General features: G+C 39.3%; 2 protein-coding genes across 3 annotated transcripts in view; one reads left to right on the plus strand and one right to left on the minus strand.

Moving 5' to 3' along the window:
* lipca (lipase, hepatic a) overlaps nt 1-2,173 on the plus strand; it is a 96,861-nt gene extending 94,688 nt beyond the window's left edge. The window contains exon 9 of the mRNA XM_072565018.1: nt 347-2,173. Within this exon, the coding sequence (XP_072421119.1) occupies nt 347-476 (130 nt within the window). The 3' untranslated portion in view covers nt 477-2,173. The remainder of the gene's footprint in view (nt 1-346) is intronic.
* A 1,591-nt stretch (nt 2,174-3,764) lies between these two features.
* Nucleotides 3,765-24,678, minus strand: part of adam10a (ADAM metallopeptidase domain 10a) — a 156,673-nt gene continuing 135,759 nt past the window's right edge. For both annotated transcript variants that reach the window (XM_072565017.1, XM_072565016.1), the window contains 5 exons: nt 23,454-23,637; nt 22,413-22,515; nt 14,471-14,691; nt 8,881-9,007; nt 3,765-5,682 (listed from right to left, as the gene is read on the minus strand). In XM_072565017.1, coding sequence (XP_072421118.1) covers nt 5,582-5,682; nt 8,881-9,007; nt 14,471-14,691; nt 22,413-22,515; nt 23,454-23,637 — 736 coding nt within the window. In that variant the 3' untranslated portion in view covers nt 3,765-5,581. The remainder of the gene's footprint in view (nt 5,683-8,880; nt 9,008-14,470; nt 14,692-22,412; nt 22,516-23,453; nt 23,638-24,678) is intronic.

Consider the following 24,678-nt stretch of genomic DNA (forward strand, 5'->3'; position numbering starts at 1 on the left):
TTACATTATTATATTGGACTACTTGAAGAAAAGTGAAAGTGTGCAAAAAAATATGCATTTTACAAATTGTGTCAAGTTCTGATCACTTTCAATATTGCTACAAAGGTGGATTAGTACTTAAATTTTATTTTTTTAATTGTGTTGTGGAATCAAGACAGTAAAATTAACAGTAAGTCATTGGTACAGAGAAGGGACATGATGAAATGGTTCTTAGCTACTCCATTACATGATTAAATAGTTCACAAACTATTCAACATTAAGTTGTAATCATGAATGACAAAATTCCATTGCATTATTGCCATTGATTAAGAGGAGGAGAATTAACATTTTTTATTTAAAATTTCAGAATCACCTTCTGTTCTTCAAACAACACCAATACGCAACTTCAACCAGCCCAAGAGAAAAAATTTGTTAGATGTTCAGCTTATAGAAGCAATAGACATCACAGAAGACTGAAGCACAAAATATCAATTTAAGGCAAGAACAAAGATTTCATCAGATCACAAAATTCATTTAAAAATCAGAAGTACATTCTGACAGGCAACCTTTATGATGGAAGAAAAATGTAAACATTAACCATAACTTCAATTTTAAAAACTCCAATCTATACAGATGGGTAGAAAGTTTTTTTTTGAAAAATCAGTAATGATGATTAGATTAGATTACTTAGTGTGGAAACAGACCCCTTGGCCCAACAAGTCCACACTGACCCTCTGAAGAGCAACCCACCCAGACCCATTCCCCTACATTTACCCCTTCACCTAACACTACAGGCAATTTAGCATGGCCAATTCACTTAATCTGCACATCTTTGGACTGAGGGGGGAAACCGGAGCACCCAGAGGAAACGCACACAGACACAGGGAGAATGTGCAAACTCCACACAGACAGTTGCCTGAGGTGGGAAGTGAACCTGGGTCTCTGGCACTGTGAGGCAGCAGTGCTAACCACTGTGCCACCATGCTGCCCATTTACTTAATGTAGAAACAACTTGGTCATGAAATTGCTTACTTAAGAGTGAGGGACAATATAATTCTCATCAGTCACAAGGAGTTTACACATAAATATACTTCATTCTATTCTAAAATTATCATAATATTCATTTACATTGAAAGTTCCTCTTTTGAAACAAAGGCCTGACTTTTGAAAGGAAGTGCTTGATCTAAAAATTTGATGCCATCATCAGAAAAGGTTACTGAAGGATATAGATATGAGAGCATTAAATTTAATTTGGAATTTTAACAACTTAAAATTCAGCACTTCTGTGACCAATAATGTATGCCCATCATCAATACAGACAACCTATTTAGCACAAGTGTTGCAGTGAAGACTAAAAATAATACTGTGGTTAAAAACAGGAAGAGTGGTAACAATATATTTCTGCATGTATTCAAGCATATGTATATTTTACTTTTTTTTAATCCAAAGAAAGGACCTTCAGAAAGTTTTCCTTGGGTAAAACACAAAACCTTGTAATAACAAATATGTTAAGAAAGAATATTGTTGCACCTCATCCATCATGCTAAATTTTAACCATTAGGACCTAGATATCAAAACATCCAACTAGAACAGACTGAGGAGTGCCTCCAACAGTCAGGATTCTGAATTTGAGACAAAAGTTGCAAAATTGAAATTTTCTATACGGAAGGATCCTGAAAGACTGGAATGTTATTCAATTAGAATAGAATGAAGTTGTGGTATTACGTTGTATTTTTGGTTACAATGGATAAAATATAATAGAGAGTAATCATTTGATTAAAAGGGTTCAACAAATTTACAGACATAGATTGTACACATTCACACCTAAATTTATTTTGTTATCCTAAAATGTGGCATGTTAAATATTCCTGTAGAATACAAAATTTCTTGTTCTCAAGCTTTGGTTGGTTATAATAGCATCCAATAAAGGGAACCATGTACAATGAAAAACCCACTGCATTTAATACACATCCAACAAAATTTTGTTCAAGGCACCTCAACTAATCTTCCTTTTCTTTCTCACATTGTGACAGTAAGATTGATGGTATCACATTTCAACTACAGTAATAGCTTTGAAGTCTCTGCTGATGTAATGTGACCTGAAAATAACACAATGGCATTAATAACAAATGTAGTGCAGGAAAAAGGGTATGTTGTGCACTGTTGACTTGTTGCTTCAAATGAATTAAACTTACATTCAATCATTATGGTGTGCTGTTTTACATCCTTTTCCTCATCACTTTGTGGAGATGATAATTACTCCATTTTGCAAGAAACCACACTTTTTAAAAAAAAAATAGGTGGACATAACAGCCAGAGTGGGTAAAAGAGCAAATTTGTTGTCTGAACTTTCAACTTGGCTTGGTCAAAATGTTGTGTATTATTTTTCCAAGTCAGAAAAAGAAAGTTAGCCATCAGGCTCTTCTTATTACCTATCCTTCTTAAAATATGGAATGGTGACAAGTGTGTTAGAATAGTCTTGTCGAGTGTTGATGCTGATCTCTGCACATAAGAGGAACAACTGACAGAGCTTTACGTGGCAATTTTCATGTTTTGAGCATTTTGCAAACTTGTAGCAGTAGTCTCATTGCAGGAGTGTTAGTGTCTAAATGTTTCACTTTAACCTAACATTTTCAGTGGAAGGGCAGACACCTGACCAAAGCTAAAATTTCCAGATAATCTTGTATTCCTAGTCTATTCCAGTTTAATACCATCCAAGTGGCAGGTTTCATACAGGCAACCAATGAGATGGCAGTGGAATGGGAATTCTTGGTGGATTTGAATACTGCATTAGTTCTATTTCACCCAAACAATGGAATAAAAATGTGACTAGACTTAACATAATTGTCTTTTCTGTTGCAAGGCAAGGCCGATTGTAGAACCCACTAAATAAATATTAATAAGAGTCTTCACTCCAAATTATAATAATTACATTTTATGGTGTTACAAGCTGTTTTGAGGTATTATTCTTACTTGATGCCATACACCTTAATAATGATTCCATTTTGCTCTGCAAATTTGCTGATTTAAAACTAATTTTATAATCTTCATGAAGAGGAGGAATCTGCAGGAAGAACTGGGAAAACTAGACTGAAAATCTGCTGATAAAATATGCACTTATTACATTTAAAGCTCTTCTCTAATTTTTAGATTCTGGGTGCTGGAAAGGTAGAGAACAGACTGGACAAAAAAAAAGGATCCTTGGTTGGAATAAAACACTTTCATCTGCAATTATATTGGTTGTCTCCCACATCACATAACAGGAAGTATACTTCATACCAGAGTCTATCAGAGGTTATCGTAGTAAAAAAGAACCATCCACACTAATGCAATTAAAAAGTGTCAGCACAAAATGTTTTTAAATTGCCAGATATTGGGAAATTCTCCACTGCAAACTGAAAAGAACAGTGCATGTCAGTTTAGTGAAAAATAAAATCCAAAAATAATATTTCAGCAAATGCGGTCATAGGAATTTGGGCTGACTGGAGCATTGCTGATACAGAAGTTATTAATGTTTCAGTTTACAACTTTCGACTAAACAATGCCTGAACATTCAAATAAATTTTACATGGAAAATCAGAAGAACCTCAGACAACATACTACACCAGCAGAGACATTTCTGGAATCAGTTCTTAGAAGTTGGAATAACTGCAGACCACAATATTTAAACACAAATATAAGACACCACTAAAACGATTCAATGTACAACACAGTGAAAAGCCCTAAAATTCAGAATGATGCCTTCTCCAGGACTTGCAGTTAACTTCAATAAATTAACACATTCATTTGGTCAATCAAGTCTATTCTTTATTAATGCATTTCAAGTACTTCAAAAAAAACTTACATTATCTTTGCACAATACTTCTTGCAACTTTTAGTAAAAATTTCCCAGTGAACAAAATTTACTGTATAAAACACAGTGGGCATTAAAATGTGACAGTAGTATTGTTTTGTCTTCTTTTAGAGGATTCCTCATATCTATCAGAACTAATCTTGAAATGTATGGTTCAGTGCATATCTACTGAAGGAGGATTAAAGACTGAAATAAAAAGAACTAGGCAGCAGAGTCCTGCCCATGTCCTACCACAGGATAATACAAGCAAAATGTGACCATATGAAATGTTTAATACTCTAGATTTTTCTTAAATACACTTTATCAAAAGTACGTTCATTGTTTGATATACAAACCCACTGAGCCGTACCAGGTAAAATAAAAGAAAATGATTTAAAAAGTAAAAAAAAACCTTTATTTCCAATTGTTCAAATTATTCAGGATTCTGTAGAATCAGACATCAATTGTCGGGTTTCCAATACAAAATTGTCTTCTAAATCATGTACAAAAAGCTGTATTTTGAAAAATGTCCTTGACTACTGTACAAGTTAACTATTTAAAAGAGGAAAATAGATCATGCTATTTTATCATTTTGGCATGTCTGCCAGACATCCAATTTTTTATTTAATATCTCTAAGTAAACACTTTGCTTTTGTTGAATTTATAAGTTGCTGTTCAGCAGTTTCAATTATTATTAATAGAAATATCTAAACTCCCCTTAAAGAGCTTAACTCTCTGTAAAAGTGGAGCACCTGCTATTCAGTGGTTGCCCTTATAATTATCAGAATTCACAGATGTATTTAAAAAAAATATAATCCCAAATCTCAAACCTAAATCCCAAAATATAAAAATGATTTGTCACAATTCTTTCACACGTCATAAAGCAAAAACTGAAAATGTTATTCAGGCATATCTGCACCAATTTCCAGCAAAATTCAGAACACACTAGCTAAGTTTCCTAATAATGAAATCAAATAGTGCCAATTTTACACTAAATCTTGAACGATCATAATTTATTAAACTTAATGAATTACAACTATCACATCCCCAATCCAGAGCATTCAGTCTAGAGCTGTACACCTCAGCAGTTATTCATTGCCGGTATCAGCTGAAAAAAATGGTGGCAATAAAGATTTTAAATTTAAAGCCGAATTTCATGATTTCACCATTTAACTGCTGCTATAAATAGAGAGGTCTTAGATTATTTGCGACTTGCATTATCCTGAGTATGGCAATCAAACAGCATTTTTTTTTTCTTAAACAGCAGAAATGCATGTATTACAGCTAAATCCATTATCAGGTTACTTGCATACAACTTTAGAAAGATGTATGAATGTGAGTTCAAAGTACAGGCTGAAGTTCGGGGAAAAAAATTTTCATAAGCCAAATAATTTCTACATTGTGTTATCATACATAAAAGCTTGAAATTGGCAGCAGTAATAGCATTACTTACAGTCGCATATTTGTGCAAGGCAAAAAGATCACAATGGCCAAGAGTAAGAATAATCTCGTATGACTTTATGGTGCCTCATCAAAAAAATCTTTCCAAACATGATTGGATCATTAAGACTGAATTTAAAGGGGCACTGAGGACATTTTAATCTCCATTTTGAACTGGAGACTGCATCCATCACAAGTATCCCAATTCCTTCTAATATTAGAATCTAAAAGCTTTCTATCAGATTTGAGACAAAATGACAGGAACAGGTTTTCTTTGGAACGAAATTTCCTGCTGTAGGCACTAGGAAGATCCAAGGCAAATGCTTCAGTTTAGTGTCTCAAGTGTCCCATCTGATAGTTCTCTCTCTGTCTCTGGCGTGATGGCTGCATTGCCTGTTGCTGCTGTTGCTGTCGTCTTCGTTTTAATGTGCCTGTAAAAATCAAAATTCAGATGTATTCCATACATTGTCATACTCCACACAAGAAATGTATTTTAAGGCTATAGACTAGCTGAACAAATGCTGTAAATATTTTACTCCTCAAATAGTAGGACCCTGCATTGTCAGAAGTGAGAAAAAACAAACTTCAAATTGCATCCAATAAATTTTACATAAAATAATCGGTGCTATGAAACATGATAAATTCCCAGATTTCAGATTACTATGGAGTCACCTGAGCATAAAAATGAGGCAATAGCCTTGTGTTTCACTCAAGGTCTGTATTCTCTACATTCTGTTAACATCCTAGCAACAAAATACAATGTGTTGGAAATCCAAATATTTAAGTAGGTGCCATTTCACCAAAGAAATGTTACTTAAAACTAAGCAAGTTAAGCAATAATATGGTTAATATTCGATCAACTAGCATGAAAGCAAATAAAACACTCAATCTGGTGATAAGGAAATGGCTAGCTTGTATAATTCTGGATGGCGCATGTGGTTCCAATTTGTTTAAGTACTGAAGTATAACACCTTTCACAGAAAACTAATTTTTTTCTTCAAATTATAGGCTAGCTCAGCAAAGAACACAAGAGGTGTTGGGACAGTTAACACCTCCATCACAAGAAATGGGAATAAGTGGTTCCAGTTTGTAGGGTAGGCCTGTACCTGCTTATACCAAAATGGCCCATGCCTACTACGCAAAATGGCAGACAAAAAATAAGCAAAATTAAACAGCCTGCTTACATCATGAAACATAATAGTACCTTTGAAAAGGATGAATCCAAGATCAGCAAAGGGGGCATAAGAGAAACTGTCTAAGACAGTTTTGATAAGAGGATGCCTAAAAACAGACAAGTGATTGATGCCAGCCTCATTAATGAAAGATGACTGTCCAGAAAATGAATAACATCAGGTGAGTGTCAGCATATTAGCCAGCCAGGTTAACTCCCTTAGCTGTTGTCTTTGCAGCTGCTTAAGTTATTTTGTAGTAAATAGTTGTTTCTTTAAGGTTATTCGCAAAATTAAGCAATAGGTTCTAGTTGAAGGTTCTTCACATAACCATAGAAGTAGTTTCAACATAAAATGGATAGATACACATATTTAACCAAAATACAACACAAGCAGGAGGAAAAAAAACTTAAAACATAGATGTGGAAGTCATTTAGTGTCAAGAAATGCCTTCCCTTATACCCTGAACACAATGAATTGTTCACAGCCCATTAGTTACAAAGTGTTAACAGAAGTAACTGTATAACCTTGCACTTCCTAACAAACTTTATAACTGAAATCAATATTACAAATCTTATAGCAAGTAGTTAAACTGAACTCTTGTATTTTTACACATATAATTAGGACAGTGAGAAATACAACAGGAATAACTGAGTTTGATAAAGACAGCACATGGAATACAATGAATAGTAAAGTTTAAACTATCCTTAGAGAAAAGCAAGACAGAGAGAGATCCAAAGGAGTATATAGCCGGTAACTTTGAAAAGTGAAAGAATAGGATGCATAGGAAGATCCCGAGGCCTAAAAAGATTATAGGTTCTTCCAGAAGATTGTGGGAACCTGGAGTTGACCACAGGGATATCTAATTTTAATAATGTGATTTACAGGATTGGGTGCATGTAATTAAGGGGGAAGGACAAGTGACTCAGCTATATTTGATTACTTTAATACAAAATGTATACAAATACTGATTTTACAGTTAAAAAAGCAGAGTGTGCCATTGATCTCTCTTCCAACCTAAGCCAAAGATTAAGTGAATAGTCATGTTTGCATGTTGAGGCCAGATTTGGGGAAGATCCTTTGGCCCTCTCCCTGCATTAATCAGTTTCTGCTTGAATAGAAGTCTGCCACTTGCCTGAATCCTGCTTGCCTCCTGAGTCTGTCTTCCCGGTTGGGGGGATTCACTCTGACACAGTTGTAAATATTTACACTAATAACAAGCCTGATTATCGGAAGGAATAGTTCATTGTCTCGTGACACAGAGTTAAATGTGGCACAGTACAAATTAATTCTATTTGGTTTTGGTTGAGGAAATACTGCCACAATGCACAACCACCAAAAAATGAACACAATCATCAGCAAGGACTTCATTTGACATTTTCTTAACCAATATATAGATATATCTTTCAACTAAATTAATTACAAATGCATTTGCTTGTGCATTTAAAATATAAGTATTTAGCAATTTTAACCATATTCAACCTTTTAAAAATATTCAGAGAATCAGCGTGTGTTTGGAAGCATCACACAAGCATCTTCACAATTCTTTGATTCAAAGAATCAAAGAGAGTACAGAAACTACTTCAATGCCAAAATCTAGACAGCATAGAATGGTAAACTGGATTCAAGGTCATACGAAATCATCTCAATTTTCACTGATATTTGAATTAATTTGATTTCAGAAAGAAACTTCAGCTTGCTTTCAGCAGTGCCACTGGATTGCTCACTCAATTGTGTTTGATTTTCTCCTTTTTTAAAGCTTGTGGGGCTAGTCCCCACCTTCGTACAGATGCACAGCTTCTGTAGGTTATTTACATCTCAGTACTGAAAGCAGTCATAGAGAAGCTGGTGGGAATCTCATTAAGGAGCAGGAGGATAAACAATGAACAAAAGAACAGTGAAAGTTAGCAGTATAATCAACTTCTCATCACATGCTCTAATACGGGTACATAGTGATTTGTTCAAACTTCCGAATAAGGACTTGAAGTTTAAGAAAAGCTTGAGCTTGAATTCTGAAGATACATAGTTAAATTACAGGTAAAAAGGTAGACGATGGTTCAAAAATGAAGGACTGGATTCCAAGTCTGTAATATAAGAACCGGATTGGACATTTAATTTTAGCTTTACCCACTGTGCCTAGTTATAGACTAAGGAAACCTGCAGAATCTGGTCCTGACAAAGTCTGTTTGTTGATATTAAGAAAAGATCTGGAAAAATCAAACAAAACATCAGTATGGTATTGTTGATAGATGCTGCACATAATCTTCCCTTTTACAATTAACAGGTGTTTACATTATTGATACCAAAAATTGCAGTCTGTTTTCAATTCCCTGCTATACCAAACAAATCCAATATTTAACAACTAGAATGAATTAAACTACTAAATCTCTCTTACCTCTACAATCCTCTATCTCCTAACCACCAAGAGAACATACATCTTTCATAAAAATTGTTATTTACCTGGAAGTGGTTTGGGAGGTGGCAGTTTAGGGTTACTACTTGGAGTATGCACACTGCAGATTTTAATAAATCCAGCCATCAACATGATGAGTGCGATTCCCATCAGCAATACAGCCCACCAATGAGCCTGTTTTTAAAAAAAAAATCACAAACAGAACAACCTTAAGGACTGGAGTCACACAAAGCACGTGCTACATTTATTGCAAGACAAGGGATCTTTTTACACCACAACACTGCTCGAAACAACAGAAGATTCAACAAAATTAATCTAACAGGAATAAACCCATAAAAGCACCAACAGATCAAAAACAGTCCTAGCTAAGATTTAAAATAACCCTTTGCTTCACTCATTTGTCTCCCTACATTCTTGAACACAATTTTTATTTTTTAAAACAATACAAACAGTGGCTGGAGTGGCAACACTTCTTCCTGTCCTGATATTAGCTGGATTCTTGATATCTCCTACTTTTGATTAGGGAAAATATTACTGGTTGTAATGAGACAGGATATTCCTGAGGGATTATTCAATGAAGCTATCTGGGTGGAACTGTGAAAGAAAGGGATGATCACCTTGACAAGATTGTACTAGAAGCCCCCCAGTAGTCAGCAGGAAGTGGAGGAGAAAATACGTAGAAATATCAGAAATGTGAAAGAATAATAGGGTTCCAACAGTAGGGGATTTTAATTTTCCAAACATAGACTGCCATAGTGTTAAGGGTTTAGATGGAGAGGAATTTGTTAAATGTGTTTTAGGAAATATTCTTCATCAATAAAGTGGATGTATCTACTAGAGAAGGAGCAAAACTTGACTTTCTCTTGGGAAAGAAGGCAGGGCAAGTGACTGAAGGGTGAGTGGGGGAGCAGTTAAGGACCAATGACCAGAATTCTATTAAAGGAATTATAGAAAAGGGTAGGCTTTCCATAAAGGTTAAAGTTCTAAATTCGATAGGGACAATTTTGATAGTGTGAGACAGGACTTTCAAAAGTTGATTGGAGTAGACTATTTACAGGTAAAGGGACAACTAGCAAGTGGGAGGCTTTCAAAAGTGAGATAATGAGAATTCACAGGCAGTATGTTCCTGTTAAGAGTGAAGGATAATGCTGGTCGAACTAGGGAACAATGGACGAATAAAGAGACTCTGGTCAAGAAAAGGGAGGCGGCATATGTTAGGTTTGATTGAATTTTTTGAGGACATGACCAAAATGATAGAGGACAGCAGAGCAGTAGGCATTGTCTGCATGGACTTCAGTAAAGCTTTGACAAAGGTTCCACGTGGTAGACTAATTAGTAAAGTTAAATCATGTGGAATTCAGAGAGAGTTTGTCATTTGGCTTGATAATACGAGACAGAGTGGTGGTGGAAGGTTGGTTTTCTGACTGGATGCTGTGACCAGTGATGTCTTGCAAGGGTTGGTGCTGGGTCCACTGTTATTTGTCATTTATATAAATGATTTGGATGAGAATTTAGGAAGCATGGCTAGCATGTTGGTGGGATAACACCAAAATTGGTGATATAGTGGACAATGAAGAAGGTTATCTAAAAGTACAATAGACAAATGGAATTTATTTAAATTTAGATAAAAATGCAGGTTTTTGCATGTTGGTAAGACTAACAAGGGCAGGACTTGTGTAGTACGGATTGTAAAGGTGACTCAGAAGTAAAAAAATGCTTAGTTAAGCTCTTATTAACTGTGTAGGGTCTACACAATGACAATTAGATAGGGCTGATATTTAATATACTTTCAATTCCACCACAAAATGCTCCTTCTACCAATTTCAAAACAGGTGACACTGCATTTAATTACTCCTGCAATTGCAATTAAGCAGAAACATGGTAGGCTGATGTAGGACTTCGACCTTTAAAGTGAACACAAATGCAGCTGCTGCACCCAGCCTCCAGAGTTAAGAATGTAGTAATGTGCATTTTTACTTTCTGGTTTTGTCTGACCAGATGGATCAGTAAATTGACAAAGCCAAACCCAGCATCACTAAATTGATATTTAAACAGAAGCAGGACTTTAACACAAACTAATAATTGAAAATATCTCTCAGGATGCAACTGAAAATCTAAAGAAAGTAGACTAAACCAATTAAAAGTTAATGGTTAAGTGTGAAGTCATTGTGTCCAGGGATGTGCAGTCTAGATAGGTTAACCATGGGAAATGTAGGGTTAAGAGGATGGGGTGGGTCTGGATGGGATGCTTTTCAGAGTGTTGCTGTAGACTCAAATGGGCCAAATGGCCTGCTTTCACACTGTAAAGATTCTATGCTACTGTATCCAAATATTATTCCAGCTTGGTTCTCCATTTGCTTGAATTTGCATCTCATTAACTTAACCTCAATTGTATAGTTTATCTAGTATATACAAAGATATAAAATTGGTTTCCTATTGAAGCACCCAAGTTTTTCCAAATTTATCCACAACTCAATGTATTAACATTAGTCATTTTATACTAAGGGCAGAACATTACTCAAAGAACACATTATGTACTCAGATGCTAATTTACTTCAAGCATTAGGTGACTAAGTGCAATGTGTCTTGTACCATTTAAAGTTTAGTCAGTGAGGACATACTTACTAAAGCATACCAAAATCATATCTCACTGCAAAATATCTTCAAGAGGAAAAGTAATAACGAGGCAGAGGCAGAGGCAGAGGGGGGCAGAGGGAGAGGGGGGGCAGAGGGAGAGGGGGGGCAGAGGGAGAGGGGGGGCAGAGGGAGAGGGGGGGCAGAGGGAGAGGGGGGGCAGAGGGAGAGGGGGGGCAGAGGGAGAGGGGGGGCAGAGGGAGAGGGGGGGCAGAGGGAGAGGGGGGGCAGAGGGAGAGGGGGGGCAGAGGGAGAGGGAGAGGGGGGGGGAGAGGGAGAGGGGGGGGGGAGAGGGAGAGGGGGGGGAGAGGGAGAGGGGGGGGAGAGGGAGAGGGGGGGGAGAGGGAGAGGGGGGGGAGAGGGAGAGGGGGGGGAGAGGGAGAGGGGGGGGAGAGGGAGGGGGGGGAGAGGGAGAGGGGGGGGAGAGGGAGGGGGGGGGGAGAGGGAGAGGGGGGGGGAGAGGGAGAGGGGGGGGAGAGGGAGAGGGGGGGGAGAGGGAGAGGGGGGGGAGAGGGAGAGGGGGGGGAGAGGGAGAGGGGGGGGAGAGGGAGAGGGGGGGGAGAGGGAGAGGGGGGGGAGAGGGAGAGGGGGGGGGAGAGGGAGAGGGGGGGGGAGAGGGAGAGGGGGGGGAGAGGGAGAGGGGGGGGAGAGGGAGAGGGGGGGGAGAGGGAGAGGGGGGGGAGAGGGAGAGGGGGGGGAGAGGGAGAGGGGGGGGAGAGGGAGAGGGGGGGGAGAGGGAGAGGGGGGGGGAGGGGGAGGGGGGGGGGGAGGGGGAGAGGGAGAGGGGGGGGAGAGGGGGAGAGGGAGAGGGGGGGGAGAGGGAGAGGGAGAGGGGGGGGGAGAGGGAGGGGGGGAGGGGGGGGGGAGAGGGAGGGGGAGAGAGGGGGGGGGGGAGAGGGGGGGAGAGGGAGCGGGAGAGGGAGCGGGAGAGGGAGCGGGAGAGGGAGCGGGAGAGGGAGCGGGAGAGGGAGCGGGAGAGGGAGCGGGAGAGGGAGCGGGAGAGGGAGCGGGAGAGGGAGCGGGAGAGGGAGCGGGAGAGGGAGCGGGAGAGGGAGCGGGAGAGGGAGCGGGAGAGGGAGAGGAAGAAAGAAAGATTAAAGTGGACATGTATAGAATCTTAGGAGATAGCTGAGGAACTCTTAATATTTCTCCTGTGTTTACCATAAAAAAAGACATGAAGACGTGGAAACTTGGGGAAGTAATGGTGCTATCTTGGGGACAGTCCATATCATAGTACAGTTGGTGTTGAATGTATTAGAATGCATGAAGGTGAATAAATCTCTTGGTCCTGACCATATATATCCAAGAACTTTGCAAGAGGCTCAAGAAGAAATTGCAGGGGCCCTACCCGATATTTTTGCATCACTGTTAGTCATGGGTGAGGTCCTGGAAGACTAAAGGGTAGCAAATGTTGTGCCATTATTCAAGAAGGGCTGCAAAGAAAACCCTGGGAACTAAAGACCCGTAAACCTAACAGCTGTGGTGGGTAAGTTACTTGAGAAGATTCTGAGGGATATGATATGCATGGAAAGACAGGGCTTGATTAGTAGTAGTCAGCATGGCTTTGTGAGTGGGAAATCATGCCTCACAAGTTTGTTAGAGTTCTTTGATGAAGTGACCAGGGAGGTTGACGAGTGCAGGACAATAAAAATAGTCTTCATGGATTTCAGTAAGGCGTTTGCTAAAGTTCCACATGATATGCTGCTCTGGAAGATTGGATCGCATGGAATCCAGGGTGAGCTGACAAACTTGATACAAAATTGGCTCGGTGGTAGGAAGCAGAGGTAACAGTGGAAGGATGCTTGTCAAACTGGAGGCCTGTGACTAGTAAAATGCCTCAGAAATTAGTGTTGGGCCCATTACTGTTTGCTATCTAAATCAATCATTTAGACGAAAACGTACAAGGCATGATTAGTAAGCTTGCTAATGACACTAAAATAGGTGGTATCGTGGACAGTGATGAAGGTTATGAGAAATTGCAGCAGGACCTCGATCAGCTGGGGAAGTGCGCCGAAAAATGGCAAATGGAGTTTAATACAGGTAAGTGTGAGGTTTTGCATTTTAGAAAGTCAACTCAACATAGGAGTTTCATGGTGAAAGGTAGGGCATTAAGATCCCTCTGTTTCACTATAGTCCTTAGAGTTCAAGTTCACAGTTCACTGAAAGTGGAGCCACAGATGGACAGGGCATTGAAGGCGGTTTTTGGTATACCTTCCTTCATCAGTCAGGCACTGAGTATACAAGTTGGGAAGTAATACTGCACTTCTACAGGACATTGATGAGGCTGCATTGGCGTATTGTTTTCAGTTTTGGTCACCATGTTATAGGATGGATGTTATTAAACTAGGAAGTGTACAGAAGAAATTTACAAGGATGTTGCCTGGACTCAATGGTCTGACTTATAGGGAGAGGGTGGACAAGCTAGGACCTTTTACTTTCGAGTGTAGGAAACTGAGGGGAGACCTTATAGATGTTTATAAGGTCATGAGAGCCGTAGATAGGGTGAATGCACTCAGTCTTTTTCCCAGGTTTGAGGAATCAAGGACTAGAGGGCATCAGTTTAAGATTAGAAGTGAAAGAATAAAAGGGAACCTGAAGGGCAACTTTTTTTAAAAAACATAGATGGAATGAACTGGTACAGAAATGGTTGAGGCTGGTACATTAACAACACTTTAAAAGGCATTTCAACAAATACACGGATAGGAAAGGATTTAAGATATGAGCCAACTGCAGGGAAATAGGATTAGCATTTATGGACATTTTGGTCAGCATGGATCAGTTTGGGCCAAAGGGCCTGTCTCCATGCTGTAGGACTTCATGACTAACAGGAACAGATGGAAAACATTAAGCTCGGCTATTAAAATTTATCCATTTTAATCAGTAATTTTTGTGAATAAACTAATGGACCTTTCCCTTACAATTGAGATGATAGCCCAAATTCATTGATAAAATGGTCTCAACGTTATAGTGTCTCGGTATCATTAACAGCTTCAATTTACTTACCACAATCCATTCAGCAATATTTTCATAAAGCTCTGGATTAAAGATGGCTTTCTTTAACCTGGCCAATGGACCATCTGCATCAACAAGCCTACATCTATTAAAGACATCACAGTAGCCTTTGAAATCATTGCAGGGTGATCCAGGCTGTAGTGTGATGGTAGTAGAGTTGAAGTGTCTATGCCACTTCTCTGACCCAGTACTTGCACACGTTAATGGCTTATCTGCAAAGATACAATGGAACAAAGCTCAGAGTGATGAAAGCATAACAACTGTCCATTCTGAAATAAATTATTAGGCTCTTTGGTACCAGAAGCAGCACATCATAACTGATGACAGCAAGTACAATTAATTTACTAATTCAAAAATATGGGTTTTGTTTTATTGACAATGTGGTGCTGTGCAGAAAGCATTTGAAGTCTTTACAAATAAAAAGCTGTCAACTCTGCACTGCCCTCTAGCTATGTGACAAAGTTCAGGATCTGGAGAGCAATAATTATATTTCCAGTATTATGCCCATTTACCACGTATAAAAAAAACAATAAGGTTTGAACAAAAGCAGTGATATTTGCTCCTACTCCCTCCTCACTACCACAAGATTTGCAGCAATTCAGGGTAGCAGTACAGCAACTAGTGATGGACAATAAATGCTGGTCTAGCCAACAACATCCACATCCTGAGAATAAATCAAAAATAACTAAATATTCAGACCATTAGTAGGCTGACCTTCATATGCATTGACAACTCACGAACTACACATTCCTAATGCGTTGGTTTATATGGACTGGTTGAAAGATGGTTGAGGACATCACAGCTGACATACTCGCATTGCAAGTTTATCAGCAGGGGTCACTGAAGTCAGAGAATGTAAACCGCTGCTTGAGTTAGTTTAAACAAATAACAAACTAGGAGTTAAACAGTTTCCTAACGTTCGTACCACTTAAAGCTACACTGTATAGTAACTTCAGCTACTGGCCTTTGGTGGATCACAAAGGCAAATCCTAAAAAGAATGAACTAATAAAGAAAACCATGCACCAGAAATACTGAAGATAAAAGTTGCTATAATCACTAGACAGTGGCTATAGAAACTTTTATAGTTAGGAAATGATTGCAAAGTTAACTGTAAACATGGAAAGTAACAATGCTATTTCTTACTAAGCTGTACAAACATGTTACTCATGAGGAAAACTGCCAGAGGACTTCAGATAGGCAACACCCAAAGAAAGAAGCCAACAGCATGACAATGCCCTGACTGTAGTCTGATTATTCAGATATCAAAGTCTGTGCTGAGAAGTGTAACAAGCAGAGTTCAGAGGAAGGCCCAGAATTACATTGCAGTTGACTAGCATGGATTCCAAAGAGGAAGACTGAGAAGATAATAGATGAGAAAACTTTGACAGAATTAGTCATATAAGATGAATGCAGTTTTGGACAGGAAATAAATAGTTTTGTCAGATTGACTGGCCAGTATTTATTGCCCATCCTTCAATAAGAAGCAATTACATTGTTGTGGCTCTGAAGTCACAGATAGGCCAGACCAGACCTTAAAAATGTAAGAGGAGAAGAAGCCCATCAAATCTGTTTCAACATTCAATGAAGTCATAGCTGATATGATAACCCTCAACTTCATTTCCCTCCCCTTACCCCAATAATTTCCACGATTCCTGAAATGATTAAAGATCTGTGTCTCAGCCTTATATTCACATAATGATCCAGCCTCAACAGGCTGGAAAGAATTCCAGAGATTTATTACCCTCAAGAGAAGAAACTGCTCCTCATCTCAGTCTTAAATATGCAAGCTCTTATTCTGAGATTATGTCCTCTGGTCCTAAGTTCTCCCATAAGGGGAAAACAATCTTTACACATCTACCCTGTCAAGTCCTCAGAATCTTGAATGCTTCAGTGAAGCCCCCTGTCATTGTATGATATTTCAACAGCTACGTGCCCAATCTATTCAACCTCTCCCCATAAGATAGGCTGATACCTGGTGTAGTGGGACGATGAATCTTCTCTAGACTGCCTCCAAAACAGAGCTTAGCTAAAAGGGACCAAAACTATTTACAGTATTTCAGCTCTGGCCTGGTTAGTGTCTTGTACTGTTTTAGCAAAACCTCCCTAGTTTTATACACCATTTTTTGAAAGGCCAACATTCCACTTCCTTCCCTATTAGCCAATGAACTTGGATGTTAACTTCAGTGATTCATGGATCACTCAGTCACTACAGTCAAATAACCACACAAACGACTCTACTTCCTCAAAAGGCTAAGGAAAGTCAGCATACCCATAATAACTTTTACCAATTTTTATAGCTATACCACAGAAATCATCCTATCTAGTTGCATTACAGCTTGATATGGCAACTGTTCTGTCCAAGACCACAACAAATTAACAGAGAAAATGAGGACTGCAGATGCTGGAGATCAGAGTTGAGAATGTGGTGCAGGAAAAGCACAGCAGGTCAGGCAGCATCTGAGGATCAAGAGAATTGACGTTTCGGGCATAAATCCTTCATCTGTCATTGGAAACATAGCCCTGCCCATGATCAAAACCAACCTTCTGTCCATCGACTGTCTACACTTCCCACTGCCTCGGGAAAGCAGCAAATATAATCAAAGAGCCCTCCCACCCCAATTATACTCTCTTCTGCCCTCCTCGAGCAGAAAAAAAATTAAACAAATCCGTTGGGTTTTCAAACTTAAGAACAGCTTCTTCTCCATTGTTATGAGACTTATGAACGGACCCCTCATATTACTGTTGATCTTTCTCTACACCCGTAACACTATATTCTGCATTCTGTTCTATGACCTGATGTACTTATGTAAGGTATGATTGGTCTGGTTAGCAAACAATACTTTTCACTGTATCTCTGTACATGTGCCAATAATAAATCAAATGTGCTCTTGTTAAGTCGCTAACGTATAGCACCTTAATCCGAAAAATCCAATTATATTACATCCAATGTATCCCTTTCAACTACCCTGCTTATTGCCTCCTCAAAAGAAAGCTAGTAAATTTGCCAGGCATAATTTTCCTTTCATGAAGCCACGTTGACTCTGTTTGATCATGTTATGCCTTTCTAAACATTCTGCTGTTACATACTTTAAAGTAGACTTTAACATTTTCCAAATAACAATATTCCCAATATTACCCGATAATCTAACTGGCCTATAGTTATCGGTTTTTGCCTCCCTTCCTTTCTAAATAAAGGTATTACAGTGGCAGTTTTCAATTCCTCCAGGACTTTTCCAGAATCTGAGGATTCTTAGATTACTGGCATTGCATCTACCATCTCTGTAGCTGCTTCCATTAACATCCTAGAACGCAATCCATCAGGTCCAGGGGATTGTCGGTCTTTAGGCCTATTAGATTTCAGAGTACTTTTTCTCTTGTGATAGTTATAGAGTCATAGAGAAGTACAGCATGGAAACAGACCCTTTGGTCCAACCTGTCCATGCCAACCAGATAGTCCCACCTGCCAGTACCCGGCCCATATCCCTCCAAACCCTTCCTATGCATATGCCATCCAGATGCCTTTTAAATGTTGCAAGTCTACCAGCTTCCACCACATCCTCTGGCAGCTCATTTCATACACTTACCACCCTTTGCGTGAAAAAGTTGCCCCTTAGGTCTCTTTTATATCTTTTCCCCCCCTCACCCTAAACCTATGCCCTCTAGTTCCGAACTCCCTGACCCCAGGGAAAAGACTTTGTCTATTTATCCTATCCATGCCCCTCAATTAAGGTCACCCCTCAGCCTCCGACGCTCCAGGGAAAACAGCACCAGCCTGTTCAGCCTCTCCTTGTAGCTCAAATCCTCCAAACCCTGGCAACATCCTTGCAAATCTTTTCTGAACCCTTTCAAGTTTCACAACATCTTTCCGACAGAAAGGAGATCAGAATTGCACGCAATATTCCAACAGTGGCCTAACCAATGTCCTGTACAGCCGCAACATGACCTCCCTACTCCTGTACTCAATACTCTGACCAATAAAGGAAAGCATACCAAACGCCTTCTTCACTATCTTATCTACCTGCGACTCCACTTTCAAGGAGCTAAGAACCTGCACTCCAAGGTCTCTTTGTTCAGCAACACTCCCTAGGACCTTACCATTAAGTGTATAAGTCCTGCTAAGATTTGCTTTCCCAAAATGCAGCACCTTGCATTTATCTGAATTAAACTCCATCTGCCACTTCTCAGCCCATCTTTCCTCATTCCTGAAGAAGGGCTTATGCCCGAAACGTCAATTCTCCTGTTCCTTGGATGCTGCCTGACCTGCTGCGCTTTTCCAGCAACACATTTTCAGCATTGGCCCATCTGGTCAAGATCCTGTTGTAATCTGAGGTAATCCTCTTCGCTGTCCACCACACCTCCAATTTTGGTGTCATCTGCAAACTTACTAACTGAACCTCTTATGCTCGCATCCAAATCATTTATGTAAATGACAAAAAGTAGAGGACCCAGCACCGATCCTTGTGGCACTCCACTGGTCACAGACCTCCAGTCTGAAAAACAACCCTCCACCACCACCACCACCGTCTGTCATCTACCTTTGATACAGTTTTGTATCCAAATGGCTAGTTCTCCCTGTATTCCATGAGATTTAACCTTGCTAATCAATCAGTCTCCCATGGGGTACCTTGTCGAACGCCTTACTGAAGTCCATATAGGTCACATTTACTGCTCTGCCCTCATCAATCTTTGTTACTTCTTCAAAAAACTCAATCAAGCTTGTGAGATATGATTTCTCACGCACAAAGCCATGTTGACTATCCCTAATCAGTCATTGCCTTTCCAAATACATGTATATCCTGTCCCTCAGGATTCCCTCCAACAACTTGCCCACCGGTCTATAGTTCCCTGGCTTGTCTTTACCGCCCTTCTTAAACAGTGGCACCACGTTTGCCAACCTCCAGTCTTCCAGCACCTTACTTGTGACTATCAATGATACAAATATCTCAGCAAGAGGTCTAGCAATCACTTCCCTAGCTTCCCACAGAGTTCTCTGGTACACCTGATCAAGTCCTGGGGATTTATCCAACTTTAACCATTTCAAGCCATCCAGCACTTGCTCCTCTGTAATCTGGACATTTTGCAAGATGTCACCATCTATTTCCCTCCAGTCTAGATCTTCCATATCCTTTTCCACAGTAAATACTGATACAAAATTTTCATTTAGTATCTCACCCATTTTCTGTGGCTCCAAACAAAGGCGGCCTTGCTGATCTTTGAGGGGCCCTTTTTTCTCCTTATATTAAGGACAAAAGGGTAATTAAGTGTAAAAACCCTTTGGATTCTCCTTAATTCTATTTGCGAAAGCTATCTCACGTCCCCTTTTTGCCCTCCTGATTTCCCTCTTAAATATATCCTACTTCCTTTATATTCTTCTAAGGATTCACTCGATCTATCTATACCTGACATATGCTTCCTTCTTTTTCTTAACCAAACCCTCAATTTCTTTAGTCATCCAGCATTCCCTATACCTACCAGCCTTCCCTTTCACTCTGACAGGAATATACTCTCTCTGGATTCTTGCTATCTCATTTCTGAAGGCTTCCCATTTTCTAGCTGTCCCTTTACCTGCGAACATCTGCCTCCAATCAGCTTTTGAAAGTTCTTGCCTCATACCATCAAAATTGACCTTTCTCCAATTTAGAACTTCAACTTTTAGATCTGCTCTATCCTTTTCCATCACTATTTTAAAATGAAAAAAAAAATAAAATAAAATTAGAGTTATGGTCACTGGCCCCAAGCTGCTCCCCCACTGACACCTCAGTCACCTGCCCTGCCTTATTTCCCAAGAGTAGGTCAAATTTTCCACCTTCTCTAGTAGGTACATCCACATACTGAATCAGAAAATTGTCTTGTATGCACTTCGGAAATTCCACTTCATCTAAACCTTTAATACTATGGCAGTTCCAGTCAATATTTGGAAAGTTAAAATCCCCTACCATAACTACCCTATTATTCTTACAGGTAGCTGAGATCTCCTTACAAGTTTGTTTCTCAATTTCCCTCTGACTACTGGGGGATCTATAATACAATCCCAATAAGGTGATCATCCCTTTCTTATTTCTCAGTTCCACCCAAATAACTTCCCTGGATGCACTTCCGGGAATATCCTCCCTCAGCACAGCTGTAATGCTATCCCTTAACAAAAAATGTCACTTTCCCTCCTCTCTTGCCTCCCTTTCTATCCTTCCTGTAGCATTTGTATCCTGGAACATTAAGCTGCCAGTCCTGCCCATTCCTGAGCCATGTTTCCATAATTGCTATGATATCCCAGTCCCATGTTCCTAACCATGCCATGAGTTCATCTGCCTTCCCTGTTAGGCCCCTTGCATTGAAATAAATGCAGTTTAATTTATTAGTTCAACCTTATTCCTGCCTGCCCTGACTGTACGACTCACTTTTGTTTTCAACTGTACCAGTCTCAGATAGTTATTGTGTTTATTTCCTCTCCTTTTTGCTCCATAATTATTTAGTATTTTTGGAATACTATTAGTGTCTTTGACTGAAGACTGATGCAAAGTATTAATTCAACTCCTCTGACATTTCTTCCTTCCCTATTCTTATTTCCACATCCTTGTTCACTAAAGGGGCCTCTGTTCACTTTTTGGCTCTTCTCCAACTTTTATATTTTTAAGCATCTCTTTCCATCCCATCTGATATTCCTAGGAGGTTTACTCTGTTTATTTTCTCAGTCATTATTTGACTAATTATTTGGTGGTTTTTGAAATTTTCCCAATCCTCTGGCTTACTATTACTCTTTTCCTTAATTAGTGTCCAATGATGACCATGAAACGGATTGTCGGAAAATCCATCTGGTTCATTGATGTCCTTTTGGGAAGAAAATCTGCCTTCCTTACCTGGTCTGGCCTCGATATAACTCCATACCCATAGCAATGTGGTTGACTCTCAACTGGGCTCTGGGCAATTAACGATGGGCAATCAATACTGACCTGGCCTATGGTGTTCATGTCCCATGAATGAATTAGAAAAGTTAAAAACCATGCGATTGGAAGAAAATGTGTTTGATGACTATGCCGTTTATCATCAATTGACAATGCAAGTACAATGATCAAAGTGTGTATAGATAGAATCTAGCAGAAAAGTGTAGAGTACATGATATCAGTTAGACTTGCAGATAACAAAGCATTTGTAATCCGCACTCTGCTTGTTATAGGAACTACTGAACTAGTAACTGGAGATACAAAGCTTGAAATCAAAATCAAAATTGGGAAAATCAAAGTGATGCCAATCTCGCCAAGAAATATTCATAGAAAAGAACAAGTGTGAAAATTCAAGTATGTAAGTAACAGTATGTTAGAAGTGCAATGACAAAAGAAGAACAAGATAGCATTTGGATAGGATTTATTTCGCAATAAAAGTCAGTTACTAAATAAAATTCTGAATAAATAACAAAATGATTTGTGACAAGCTTGATTTGGAGAGTTGTTTTATATGGATCAGAGACTTGAAGTTTATGGAAAGTGGAGGTCAACTTGCTAAATATCGTTAAAATGAGAGTTTGAATGAGAATGGAAAGCATTAACAAGACAAAACAGTGACAAACTATGAGGTGCTGTTGAGTGAGCTCACAAAGAAATTCACTTAATGCACTTAAGAACAGATAGATCTCCTGGGCCAGGAACGTCTTAAGAGGAATGTTGTAAGTGATGATTTCAAGGTTATAGAACAAGAGAAAGAAAAATAATATTATTGCTGACTGACATGAAAATTGAACGAATCCCCAGGCAAATGAAAAGACTGGCATAGCACGGAGAAAGAAAGACTGCTATGAACCAAGGCGGTGTCTTTAGGTGGATCACACATGAGAGTGATGACAACACATTTACTGAACATAATGCAACTGCTTGAATCAAGTTTGTGCATCATCTGAAAACTGAGGAACTGGTAAATCTTCAAATATAACACGGCACTTACGTTTCTCCATACAGCAAACATGGCACAATTCAGTTTCATTTGTCAGACTTGAACATGTACACTCCATAAGCTTGTACTTCTCACAGATCGAACCAGAACATTGCTTTTTTTTGTGTGTGTTGGGGATGGAGGAGGAGGAGGAAGGGGAGAAAGGACAATTATTTTTAACTCCAGTATTTGTTAACTACAACAGCAAATTCCTAGCTAGGGAAATAAAACCAACTAGAGGTTGTTGTTTAGATTTTGAGTAAAAGTTGGTTTTAGACAAGATCATTGAAAATTAATTTTATGCATATTGAGTACGAACATTTATGAATCATTTAATTCAAGAAAAATGTTATTTAACTTATGTAAAGTTACTTCAACAATAAAAAGAATGAAACAAGCAGTTTACTTTTCTATGTTTCCTATAACAGGAACACACAAAGTTATAAAATTGATATGATTTACAGATAAAAATCATGAGCAATTAGAAATTAGAAACCCTACAGTGAGGAAACACGCCCCTCGGCCCAAGTCCACCCTGACCCATTCCCCTACTGTCCCGTATTTAACCCTGACTAATGAACCTAACCTACACATCCCTGACCACTATGGGCAATTTAATATGGCCAATTCACTAACCTGCACATCTTTAGGATTGTGGGAGGAACCCGGAGAAAACCCACACAGACACAGAGAGAACGTGCAAACTCCACTCAGACAGCCTGCCGAGGCTGGAATAGAACCCAGATCCCTGCTGCTGTGAGGCAACAGTGCTAACCACTGAGCCACCGTGTGGCCCTATTATGCAGATAGTGTCATTAAATACCTAAGAACATTCTCAAATCCATACCCATTTTAAAAAGATATAGTATTAAGCATAACAAAACACAATATTCATGTAAAGGGAATTATACCTAATCATATGCATAAACTAATCTGACCCTGCACACTATGTACTAAAATTAAGTGTTATCTAAAAAAAACAGTTGCAGGTCCAACTGCTCTCAGACATATTCACAGAAAAGTACAATGACATACACAATATGGACTACTTACTCCTTTGATACACACTTGGGTTCCTCTATTACAGAGGGTAAAATTATCCTTGGGATCAGATGTTGGGCATATAGCTGTTCCACCACTACATTTCCCTTCCTTTGCACAATCGGAGTCATTACGGCATTTTTCATTGGCGGGCTTAAAAGTACATTCTCTGGTACAGCATGGTCCTTGACTTGGGCTACAACAAATGATTGCATTAAAAAACAAGTTAATTCTAATTTATTTAAAAATAAACAAACACTCTTATGACATCTAATATTTATAAATGCTCAAAAATAATTAGCATCACTACACCTACTGCCTGGCTTACAATGCCACTGCAAAACATCTGTGACACCCAACACATGGTAGATGGAAAATTCATTAACAAGGAGTAAAGTATAGGAAATTTTCCCATTTAATATACAACCTTCAAACTAAATTCCACTACATATAATTTGTATAAGAATATAAAAACAGGTATAGTACTACTGGCTGTTTTGTTATGCGATGGGACTCTTCTGAAGCAATTGCAATAAATCTCTCTTTGGAGTGGCTATGCACCTCCATTTTACTGTTGCTCCACACAAGGAAGTATGGGACTTCAGGCTTTAACAAATGTGAAATAACTTCACGAAGGCCGGTATCGTGTCACCAAGTCACCCTTTATTTACACATGTATAGCAAAAGACAATGATCCAGCTAGCGCAGAGTCTGCTCCTAAAGCAAGCAGAATCTCTGACACTGCTGTTTTTTTTTCAATGTACAGGACAGAGCACAGAACCCTCTGACACCTCTTTTTCACTGCTAACCCCCACACTACCGCCTAACTGCAGTAGTGCTTATTTTTTTCCCCAGCACCCATGCGTGTGTGCAGGTGTCAGACACAAAGGTGCACAAATCTTTATTGACACTGCTGTTTATATTGGTTGGCCAGGGCTCACTGATTGGCCGAGACGAGCAGCCCCAATCAGGGAACACATTCTGTGAATTTCATCTGGCTGACCGTGTTCTAATCTCTGCATTCCTCTCTCTCTCTCTGAATTCTAGGATGTAGACCCGTTTCTTTCCCTGTAGCTTCTCTTGGGATATTTTTGCACCAAGTCTGGCTCCTCCAAATCTGCCTCAGATACTGACGGCATGTACCGGATCATGGCCTGCCTCTCGTATTCAGTGTCTCAGTAGAAACCCCTCTGCTTCTGCGGTTGGTAACAGCGTTGAAACTGCGATATCTGCCTTG

Source organism: Chiloscyllium punctatum, chromosome 48 (assembly GCF_047496795.1).
Source record: "Chiloscyllium punctatum isolate Juve2018m chromosome 48, sChiPun1.3, whole genome shotgun sequence".
NCBI classification, from domain to species: Eukaryota; Metazoa; Chordata; class Chondrichthyes; order Orectolobiformes; family Hemiscylliidae; genus Chiloscyllium; species Chiloscyllium punctatum.